Here is a 13077-nt window from a genome sequence, read left to right on the forward strand (position 1 = left end):
TAGTGAAGAGTCATAATGTATTCTTGTAGATAATCTCACGTGTTATTAATCACTCACGTGTTAATTGCATGCAAACTTGTTCATGATATAATTTACTCCATCGCTTTCAAGCATACATGAAACATTCTAGTTATTAAATAGGTTGAACTCCATCCACATGATATCATATCTTGCATCTATAAATGAAGAAAGACATGCACTACACCAAACAACACATCAACCCTAATAATCACATACACATACATATCTTAGCTTAAACCTAAAATTGTACTTCATCATCAATTTATTTCACTTGATCACTTCCAAGCCATGGAATCTTCTCTTATTAACTCTCTACCATTTTGGTATCTCCTTCTCTTACTTGTTGGATTCATCACACCATTTCTCAAATTCCTCAAACACCAAATAACTTCAAAATGCAAACAAACTACATCACTCCCTCCGGGACCAAAACCATGGCCTATAATTGGTAACCTACCTGAAATGCTAGCAAACAAACCAACATTTAGATGGATACATAGGATCATGAGAGACCTAAACACCGAAATCGCATGCATTCGACTAGGTAACATTCATGTTATTCCGATTACTAGCCCTGAAATTGCTCGCGAATTATTGACAAAACAAGATTCAATTTTCGCGTCGAGGCCTACGAATTGGTCTAGTGAACATGTCTCGTTTGGGTACTTGAGTACAATAGTAGTGCCCTATGGAGAACAATGGAAGAAAATGAAGAGAGTCATGGCCAATGAATTGGTCTCTCCAAGAAGACTTCAATGGCTACAAGACAAGAGGGTGGAGGAAGCCGACAATATCGTTCGCTATGTTTACAATCAATGTAATAAGAATGGCGGCGGCCTTGTTGATGTGAGGATTGTTGCACGACATTATTCAGGGAACATCATTAGAAGGTGGGATATCAATTGAACAAAACTTTTTTGGTAAAAATTAACCTCTCAAAGTGCAGTTAATTTTATGTGAAGTTGATAATTGAGAGCGTTAGATAATAATTTAGTCAAACTTGTGAAATTATTTAATGAACTTTCAACTATCAACTTCACACATGAGTTTTTACCAATTTTTTTTTAAGTTCAATTAGAGAATTGATTAATTTTTTAATTAATAACAGTAGATTTTAAATTCTAAATCTACTAATTTTAAATTCTAAAATTTTCAAAATGTGAGAATTAAAATAATATTTACTAATTAAAAGTTAGATATCAATGCTTATTCTTAAGGCAATCTTTAGCATTATTTGATTCCGCTTAAACCACATGTGTATTAAAATGTACATTGCATGTCGATTATCTGAAATGATTATATTTGATGAAGGAAATACAGAAATAATATATTAGAAGATAAAAAATTATTTAAAAGTGAGACAAATATAGAAACAGAAAAAATATTATCTATTCTAGAAAAAAAGTTGTTCATTTTTTGTTAACCAAAATATTATAAAAAAATGCAGATACATATAGAAATATAACTTTTTTATTTGTAATACTTTATCTTTAGTGTTTCTACATTTTTAATTTATCCAAAAGAAAAAAAAAAACTAGGAAATTGAAACATGAGGTTTTAAAAATAAGAATTTAATTTTCATACAGTAAGGTAATTTTACACGTGCATCTAATTATGTAATAATGCCACATTAACAAAAATAATTATCTTTTATATTGACCGCGTTTTATATTAACTGTATAAATAATTATCTAAAAAAACGGATGTGATTGTATGACTGTGTAAAATGTTACACAGTGAGTGCATCAAAATTACACTTTAATAACAAAGAGCTTATAATATTTTGAGAACTTTTTTTAACTTATTCTTCACACTCATTGAATTGTATTATTAATATTCCAACAGGTTGGTTTTCAATGCGAGGCACTTTGGTAAAGGAAGGGAAGATGGAGGACCCGGATTTGAGGAGGTGGAACATATTGATGCAATTTTCACTGTTTTGAGATACCTCTTTGCATTCTCTATCTCTGATTACGTTGCATGCTTGAGAGGGCTTGACTTGGATGGTCATAAGAAGAACTTGAAGAAGGCCACTAAGTTGATAATGAAGTATCATGATCCCTTAATTGAAGATAGGGTTCAGCAATGGAAGAATGGTAAAAGGACATGTGAAGAGGACTTGCTTGATGTTCTAATCTCATTGAAAGATGCAAATGACAATCCACTTTTGACTCTTGATGAAATTAAGTCTCAAATTATGGTAACACTTTATACTCTATCTTTATATATTGTATGTATTATATCTTTAACTTTTCAGGTTATACATTTTTTAAATGAACATTATTAACGGTGGATATAAGTTAAGAGAAAATATTTTTTAAAAGGAAAAGTATAGGTAGACAATGAAAATACTAAACAATGTGAACAATATATATTCAAGTTAAGAGAAAATATATCAGATGTTTATTTTACTAAGTGTACGGATAGTTATTCTAATATTAAGATTTAGGTGGATAATTTAGAAGTATAGTGTATTTTTATTTGATTGGTGGTTGTTCATATTATTTAAAAAATTCATTAATTACCTAGTATAACCCTTTTAAAAATTACATTTTGAATGCAAGGATGAGTATATGACGGTGATTTTTAATTCATAAATAAAACAAGAGTTCTGCTTTTTACTAAAAAAAAATAACTTTCATATACTTGTTAAAGAATTTTACATAAATAGTTAAATTAATTTTTAAATTAATTTTTTAAAAATTTATTTAAATATATAAATATATTTAAATTATTATATAAAATTCTTTACATTGTGTCATTTTGGATCAAAATTAAGAGAAAAAAGTTTTAAGTTTCCAAACAATATACAATTAGTGAGAAAAATTCATTAATTATTTAATTAGAAATAAATTCTCTTAATTATTTTTTTAATTATTTAATAAAATATAATTTTTTATCATTTAATATTTTTTATATATTTTTTTTCATTCCACTTAAAGATTGTAAGATGAAAGATCATATTTTATCAAATAATTTTAAAAAAATTGAGAGAATTTGTTTCTAGTTTAATCATATATCTTTTATAGAGCATTTAATAAACAGTTTTATTAGGTATACCATGACTTTTGTACGCAATGTGAACAATGAGCTCTAGAATTGATCCAATAAAATAAAAAAATACTCCACTCCAAATTATCTCCTAAATATTAATATTAGGATAATCATCTGCACACCTAATAAATTGAACATCCAGCCATTGTTAACTGTGTATGAGTAAATCGAATCAAAAGAAATAACCATCTAATTAAAAATAATGAACATAGTCATCTGTATACCTATTGAATTGAACATCCGACATATCTATTATTCACATTGTTTAGTATTCTTGTTCTCTACCTATATTTTTCTTTTAATAAATGAAAATTTGCAGGATATGATGATTGCAACCGTGGACAATCCATCAAATGCATTTGAATGGGGACTCGCCGAGATGCTAAATCAGCCGGAGATGCTTGAAAAGGCGACGGAGGAATTAGATAGCGTGGTTGGCAAGGAAAGACAAGTACAAGAATCAGACATTCCAAAACTCAATTATGTGAAAGCATGTGCAAGAGAAGCATTTCGCCTCCACCCTATTGATGACATCAACGTCACCCATGTTTCCATGGAAGACACATTTGTTGCCAACAACACCTATTTCATTCCAAAGGGTAGCCACATCGTTCTAAGACGGCAAGGGATCGGACAAAATCCAAGAATATGGGAAGATCCGTTGAAGTTTAAACCCGAACGCCATTTAGAAAAAGATAACAATAATATTGATGGGTTTAAGAATATGAGTTTAAATGAACCGAGTTTGAAGTTGATTACGTTTAGCACTGGAAGACGTGCATGTCCCGGGATCAATCTTGGTTCTACCATGACGGTTATGTTATTTGCTAGGATGTTGCATGGTTTCAATTGGAGTGTGCCACCCAATGAGACAACCATTGACCTCTCCGAAATAAAAGGAGGTACCATAAAAGCAAAGCCACTCGTGGCACTTGCAACGCTGCGGTTGCCAGCCGAGGCTTATGGAATTTTTTAAGATATTATTTAATTTGAATATTTAATTGTTAATTAGTAGAAATTTAGGTGCAGTTAATTTTATATGAAGTTGATAAATGAAAGTAATAATGTAATCAAATCTATTAAATTATTTAACGAATTTTCAACTTAAAATTAACTGTATTTGAATTTTAATTAATCAAAGACAGTAATCATGTAAAACATATGTTAAACTAGCTTTGGGGAGTGAAATGATGTGTTGCCAAGACAGCGACAAATTGCAGTTTCTAATTTTTAACTTCCAATAAAGGGATCCAATTTTTTCTCCAAGGTTTTGAACCTTAAAACCTAATGGCTACCCCCAAATTGAAAACATAGCTGCCTCCATTGTTCCAGAACTAATCAGCCGATCAGCGACAGCCAGGAACCTCCCAATCAAACTGCAAGAACATTTTTCAACCCCTGATTGAATGTCCTCATCTCCAAAAGCAATTACCTCCTCCTCTTCCTCAAGGTTGCAACGCTGTTGTTGCCGAGTAGAATCAACATGGCTTCCCATACGAGAGCTAAATCACAGATGTCTATATTTTTTTATGAAAGTCAACGACGCACACAATTTTGAGAAAATAAGGATGACTTTGCAACCCTAGCAAAATTAGGTTGAACTTCACAATATGTTGATAAATAATATTTTTAAATATTTTTTTATATATATAGAGTATATTTGATTTTAAAATTATTCTACCATCTAATTTTATTAAAATATCTATTTATATATTTATTTTTATTCCTTTGTAAAATCTCTAATTTCTAACCCTAATTTTCAAATTGAAAATCGAAAATCCTAATTTTTTAAAACAAAATCCTAATCCCCTTTATTATACTCAGCTGCGCTCCTTACCCCTCTGCCTCACCCTCACCGCGGCACACACACTCTGAAGTAGTGTCTAAGCCAAAGAACTGTCTTCTATCAACATGATTTGTGACTTGACATTGGAGTATTATTCATCTAGATCTAAAGAACTTTGTAACTCTATCTTCTTTCCTTTGCATTCTGATCAATTCCAGCAGTCTACAATCATACTTCATCTCACATGCACACATTGGAACTGGTCTAAAGTTATCAATCTCCTCCCATATAGTTTTGAGCTTGGCAAAATATGTAGTAACATTGAGGTCACCTTGTTTAAGGACATACAATTTCTCATTTAGTTCAGCAACTCTAAAACAATCACCTTGGTAATATCTATGGTTTAAATTATTCCATAACTCATGTTATGTTGGCCCAAAGAACACTTTGATAAATGTCCGGACTGAGTGAGAGATTTATCCAAGCCACTACATATATATTACATCTCTCCCATGCCTCAAAAATTGAATATGTGCTCTCAGGTCTCTTGATGCACCATAAATAAACTTGATTTTGTTCTTAGACTTTAGAGCCATTTTCATAGCCCTACTCCATGTACCATAATTTGCATCCTAGAGAGTGACATTAGTGATAGGTATACCTGAATTTTCAGAAAGAAGAATGAAATAAAGGCTAGCAGGATCATGACTTGGATTTGCCTGCTTGTTGATGTGGCCTTGAGTTTGTGCAACTTGATTGAAGAATGCTGTGAACTGCTGCATGTCCATGATAGGGTTGAAGCCTCCTGATCTAGGACTTGAATTTGAATTTGCATCTGTAACAGACAAACCTGATAATTAGATTTGGAGCCTTCCTTTGTCGACCTCATGTCGGAAACTCGTCACTTAACTCTAGAGAAACGATTAAGGTCGCAAAGTGATCGACCTTTCATCAAATTCTGTTGTGTGAGTTCAAGAGAGGAGAAGAAGAATCAAAGATGAGAAAGAAATGAATTCTGAGAAGAATGAAGAAAGGATCAAGAAATATCGACAAAGAAAATAAATTAGAGAAACCGAGAATATTGAATTTGCTTCAACTTCGAAGCTGGACTCGTCATTACTTCTCCGATCACAACGATTGCTTGTGAATCAAAGAACAAGCTACTCTCTCCTCAGTCAGAATTCTTGTGCTCCTCGCTTCACGCTCATCGCATCATGCGAGAAGTTGCGTATGATCACGGTTAGGGACATACTAAACAAGAGAAAACTGAGAGGAGAATGAGAAATGAAACTTGCAATAATGATAAATCACACCTATTACAATGCTAACTGCGTGATATATATAGCTAGATAATTCTAACTAATTGCTATACAATTTGACATAACTAATTATAGCTAACTAAGGAAGGCAAGTGAAAACGTAACAGACTTAGGCTTGGTTTGGTAAAACTTTTTGAAAAGGTGCTTGTGCTTTTTAAAAGTTCAAGCTCCTCATTTTGTGTTTAGTAAATAAAAAAGATCATGTGCTTGTACTTGCAGCTTTCAAAAGATCAGTGTGCATTTGAAAGCACCTAAAATAGAGCTTTTTAAAGTTTTTTTTTTTTGAACCAAAGGAAGCTCAACACAGTAAAGTGGAGCAAATGAACCAAACAACAAATACTACATAGAAATACATAAAATCCCTGTCATTTCCGGCATTGCCATCAACAACCAAAAGGATCACTATCGGCCCATTCTTTGTAGCTTAGAAACATCCTCCTTATTACGAACTCAACACATGCTTCCTTATTATTGAAAATTCTAGCATTACGTTCCACCCAAATGTTCCAAATCACTGCAAAGAACCCAGTCAGCCACTTCTTCTGCTCTTGTTTTCACTTATGCCTACCAGTCTAAGTCTCAAATAGTGCCCTTTTGGTTCCAGGAATAGCCCAAACTTCACTAAAAGACCTCAACCAACTGCACCACACCTGCCATGTTAGTTCACATAGAAGAAACAAATGTTGCACCGATTCTATCTCCTTCTTACATAATACACAGATATTATCACTGGGTATAATAACGCCTAGCCTACTCAACCTTTTCTTGGTATTAACTCTACCAACAAGCACAAACCATCCAAAAAGCTCAATTCTCGGAGGTACCACTCCTCTCCAAACTGAACTTGTGAAACTGTAGCTTGTTATCTCATCTGACAAAATCTCCGATTGTATGACCTGCATAACAGATTTGGTAGAAAATACCCCTTTACTATCAAACTTCCACACTATATTATCCTCTTTATCATCTGACAACTTCACCGGCCTTAGCCTCTCATGAAACTGGTGGACAAGTTCCAGCTCCCATTGGAACAACTCTCTTCTCCACTAAAAATTCCATATCCACTGGAGCCCATTCCAAAATCCACAATCCCCTATTATAGATCCTTGTTGGTTTGAAATAGAAAATAGTATTGGAAAAGTCACTTTTAGGGATCTACCTTGCAGCCAGTTATCTTCCCAAAACAGGGTGCTCCTTCCATTCCCTACCTCCATCACCAGGCTAGTAAGCATTTTTTTCTTTTATCCTCTGTTCTTCTATATTTAATTGACAGATGTCTTTCCGGGGCCCTCCTTTAACCGGTAGCTGCTGATTTACTAGCATTACATCAGGGTTCAGGTTGTTACATGAGCATACAATCTTCTTCCACAAGGGACAATCCTCTTTTGAAAATCGCCACCACCACTTAAACAAGAGCGCTGTGTTTCGAAGCATTGCATTCCCAATCCCCAAGCCCGCAGCCTTTTTCGGTACCTGAACCAACTCCCACTTAACTAACGGGATACCATCATTACCATCCCCCTTACACCACATAAATCTCCTTTGCAACGCAATCAACTTATCTGCAACCGCCTTTGGCATCTTGTACAGACTTAGGTAGTATATCAGTAGGCTATTCAGCACTGATTTAATGAGAACAAGCTTGCCCGCTTTGTTTAGGACCTTCGCTTTTCACAGGCTGAGTTTCTCTTCCACCTTATCTATTATCGGTTTCCATGTCTTCACCATACGCGGATTCGCACCTAAGGAAATCCCGAGGTACCTAACTGGTAATACCGCTTGCTTGCACCCCAGCAGACCACATGCATGATCTATCCATTCCTGCTCACAATTCACTGATATCATATTTGACTTATCAAAATTGATGCTCAGCCCTGACATCAACTCAAAACACAGCAACAGTCTATTATAATTCACGACTGTCTCTGTTACCGGGGGACAAAACAAAATCGTATCATCTGCAAATTGTAAGTGTGACAATTCGATATGCTCTCCTCCGACTAGTAGCGGATCAATTCGCCCGTTCCTGACAGCTTCTCCCAACATCCGATGCAACACATCGACCACTAGCACAAATAGAAATGGAGAAAGAGGATCCCCTTGTCTGAGGCCTCTCTCCATGTTAAACGGATTGGATGATGACCCATTTACCAGGACAGACATGGTGGCTGTACTGACACACTCCTTCACCCAATTCCTCCAACGCTGTCCAAATCCCATTTTCTGTAACACTATATCCACAAAACTCCATCTGACTCTATCATAAGCTTTATGAAAATCCAGCTTAATGATTGCCGCTTTTTTCTCCATGCCTTGAGAGCATCATCATGAATTTTTATGCCTTTCATAAATGCAATCTGAGTCTCTCCTACCAATCCCGGCATAACCGATCTCATTCTTCTCACCAGCACCTTCGAAATCACCTTATACACACATCCCACCAAACTAATTGGCCGAAAATCCTTGATCTCCTTAGAACCCACAAATTTTGGGGCCAGCGTCACCCATGTTTATATGTTGACTTTGCTTTAAAGTTAACTTTGCTTTTTAAAATTTAAAAGTCTAATATAACCTTATATGTTAACTAATTTTCAAATTTAATACTTACATTTATGTATATTATAGTATTTTTAAATTTTGAAAGCCATTTTACCAAATGCAATTGATATTACTTGTGTTTATTGAAAGCTATTTTTAATTTAATTTACCAAACATAAATGTTACAATTTTTAAAAAGTCATTTTTTAAAAAATTTTTATAAACTACTTTTAAAAAGTAAAAACTTTACGAAACTAACCGTTAACAAGCTAACATAAATAACAATTACTATAAATCACTTCTATCATGTAACAAATATTTTTTACTTGCATTTTTCAATTTCTAAAAGGAGAAAAACACAAATTTGTTTGTTATAGATACAAATACAATTCAACACGTAAGTATTTCACACTTACAAAAAGTTGATAAAACCAAGAATGTGCTCCATAAAATTTAGGAAATAATCATATTATTGTTGTATTCACTTAACATGTAAATGATATAAAGGATAATTTTTTATGAATAGTTTTTTTAATAAATACTTAAATTGGCCTCCACAAAATTTCAGATCATATATTTTAATTTTAACAAATTTTTATTATTTTAAAATTTTTTAAGACAAATTGATCACTCAATAAAAAGATTAATTGGTTTTATAATAATATTTTTTAAGGTGAATGCTATTCAACCCCCTCTAAAATAACATGTAAGTTACCCTTCATTATGTGTCACATTGTGGTCCTTATCTTAACCATAGTTGGGGCGCCAATGTCATCGCCATCTACTGCGCTCCCACACAACCTCTCTTCCCAGTATAGCCAGAGTCTCTTTTTGCCATGAATCACTTATTACCCACATAATTAATGGTTAATTTGGTTATTAAATTTTTTATTAAAAAAACATATCTTTATTTAATTACGTGATGGAACATATATTTATATGTAAAATATAATATAATAAAATAAATCTATTCAAAGTATTTAAAAGTATAATTAAAATCATGAACATATAAATATAATAATAAAATTTGTACTCCAAACAAATAAACATATTTTTTTATCATACATATATTATTTAAAAAATAAATATATTATTAAAATTAATAACAGAAATTTAAAATGATAAAATTCAACTTTTTTACCGTATTTTTATAGTATTTTTATTTTTTTAATTTTTAATTTATTAGTACTTTATTATTTAATTAATAATTAAACAAATTATTTTTATGAAAATTTATTTTTTGTATTATATTAGAGAAGAGACCAATATAACATTTTAAAAAATAAATTATATAAATATTTAAGAGATAAATATGAAATACATACCTAAGTAATGTTTAGTTTGGTTATTAAATTTTTTTATTAAAACAAATCTTTATTTAATTATACGATAGAACATATATTCATATGTAAAATATAATATAATAACTCTATTTAGAGTACTTAAAAGTTAATTAAAATCAGAAAAAACATATTTTTTATCGTACATAAATTATTTAAAAAAAAATAAATTGTTAAAATTAATAACACAAGTTTAAACTGATAAAATCTAACTTTCTTACAAGTATTTTTTATAGTATTTTTATTCTTTTAATTTTTAATTTATTCGTACTTTATTATTTAATTATATTTTACATATAAATACATATTTCATCACGTAATTAAATAAAGATATGTTTTTTTAATAAAAAAATTATTAACCATTAATTATGTGGGTAAGAAGTGATCCATGGCAAAAAGAGACGCTGACTATACTGGGAAGAGAGGTTGTGTGGGAGGGCAGTAGATGGCGATGACGTTGGCGCCCCAACTATGGTTAAAATAAGGACCAATTACAATGTGACACATAATGAAGGGTAACTTACATGTTATTTTAGAAGGGGTTGGGTAGCATTCACCATTTTTTAATTATTTAATAATAAAAGTTGTTAAAAAATTATTTTATCTAACAATTATATTAAAAGTTTTATTAAAAAACCATCCATATTTATTTTTTTGGACCAAATTTAAGTGCTTATTCTAACTTTTTTTAATACAAAATTTAACAAACTATACAAAGATAATGTACTTTACAAGTTGATTCCACAACATATTTAATATAAAAATAATTATATTATACATAATTAATCACTAATATAAAATATATTAAAATATAAATATAAATTAAATTTTATATATTAATAATTGATTTAAATAGCTAATTTTACCGTAAGAATAGTATTTTTTATACAAAAATTTTCTACTTTTTAGTAGATAAGTGGATAATCTATTAGAAATGGGGCTTCACTTGTACAGTTGTACTCACTTGTTCCCGCGACGGAGACGAACGGTAACAATGGTTCTCTGTTTGCGAGGTTTTGGTGCACCCACGGCCCCTTCTATCGAATTTCAAAGAGTCAAGTCTGCAGTAACTTTCTTTTATATAAGATGAAAACTCAGCTGAAGTGAAATTGATAATTGATTAAGAATTATTAGATGATAATTTAGTTAACATATTAATAATTTTCAATTATTAACTTCATATAAAATAGCTGATTTTCTACCCTTATGTAAAGTTCTCTATTGCATCACTTAGGAGAAATTAGTTATAATTCAAGGGACCATGCCAAAATGTGAGTGTATAGAGTAGAATGAATAATTGAAGCACTAATTGTTATATTTTGCTTTCTTCTTTCCTGAAATTTTATGGATTTGTTAACATTCTCGGTAGGTTTATGTCATGTATTTCTTTGATTTCATTGATTTGTAGGGATTAAATTTTCTCTAAGAGTATGTTTGGCTGGAGGTAAAATAGGGATGGTATTTTTTATGGTCAAGTTTGATATGTAAATTTAGGCATCTGAGTTCATGCAATATTGATTTTCAGCAAAAATGCCGAAGAATGAAAGGCATCTATTGTTACACAATATCAAATTAACCATGCAACCAAACATATCTCCATCATATTAGCCTTATCTACTGAAGGTATTGGCTTTCTGTTGCTTCCTCCGTCACCAATAGTGGCAGCAGATGGACCACGTTGTGCGCAGTGGCGGAACTTGAAACAAAATTTTGGGGGGCAGATAGAGGATAATTGTCAATATACTTTTGATATGGACCCATTCTCGTTTAATCTCATCTCTCTGGTTTGGGTGATATTGCCAATTTAAAGTCGTTTTTCAGGATCTCGATCCAAAAAATTAAGGTCAAACTCATCAGATGTAATTTTTTGAACTTTTAAAGGTTGTATTTCACTTTTTTCGTGATTCACTAAAGTAGAAGAACTATCTACGGGTGTTGATATTGTAAAAGTTATATGTTCTCCTTCTTAAATATTAGCCATTCTTTAATTTTTCATTATTATTTTATATAAAATTTGAATATATATCCTGTAAAATATGTAAAGAAGAAGTTAGAAGGACAAATATTAAAATTTATAATATTTATTGAATTTTTTTTATCAATTTATACAAATATAATAATATTAATACTTATTGAATATTCTATTATTTTTTATCATATAAAAAATTAAATTAAATAAACAGTAAAATATAAAATAATATTAAATTAAATAAATAAAAAATATCTAATTTTTTATATTTGAATTTAAAGATAGAGGGAGTGTTGCTTATTGAACTTATTAGGTACTTTAAGTCATAATAATGTATTTAAGTCAATTGAACTATTTTTTATTTTTTGAAAAAATACTAGTAATTTTTTTTATAAAAAGTTTGGAAGGGTCATGACCCCCCTTGTCTGAACTAAGCTCCGCCCTGGTTGTACGAGACTACGAGCTCTGTTGGTACATCCATCCAAGAGGTGAGCTTGAAACTCTCTTGGTTGCATTTTCTGGGATATGTTTTTTACTTTTTTTCAAGATTTCATTAACCATTTATCAGAAGTCACACATTGTTTTGGATATTGTCATAAACGTTTGACAATCCTCACCTTTTGAGCTAGTCTTTTAGGTTAAATCTTGGCTCAATCAATTCCAGTACCACTTATTTCAGGTGTATTTTCAGAATAGGAATGACAAAACTTTTCGAGACACGGAAATTTCTGTGGGACGGTCTTAAATGAAAATCTAACTGTGGGGAATTTTTTTTCGCAGGATGGGGACGGGGCAAAATTCTACCGAGGCAGGCATGGGACCCGAGCGGGAATCTCTGCCACATTCTCGCTAATCTCCAAAATTCATAAATTTACTTAATTGTTTTTAATAGTTTATTTTTCATATATGTTTTTAGTCCTTTTACATGCCATATATATATATATATATATATAGTGAGAGACCCAAAATTCTTAATCCTCATTTGCATAAACCTTCTTTAATTCATAGATCCCTAGCATCGTCCATACTGCAACCACCTCCTCGGCACTC

General features: G+C 31.4%; 1 protein-coding gene across 1 annotated transcript; it reads left to right on the forward strand.

Annotated features, from left to right (window-relative positions):
• The first annotated feature begins 309 nt into the window (after nt 1-309).
• On the forward strand, nt 310-4051 carry LOC148549987 (isoleucine N-monooxygenase 1-like). Its single transcript, XM_088497465.1, has 3 exons — nt 310-911; nt 1867-2221; nt 3395-4051. Exons 1-3 carry the CDS (start codon nt 310-312, stop codon nt 4049-4051), a joined length of 1614 nt encoding a protein of 537 aa, XP_088353591.1.
• The last annotated feature ends 9026 nt before the right edge of the window (nt 4052-13077 follow it).

This window comes from Arachis ipaensis, chromosome B8 (assembly GCF_059453495.1).
Source record: "Arachis ipaensis isolate K30076 ecotype BB chromosome B8, ASM5945349v1, whole genome shotgun sequence".
NCBI lineage: Eukaryota > Viridiplantae > Streptophyta > Magnoliopsida > Fabales > Fabaceae > Arachis > Arachis ipaensis.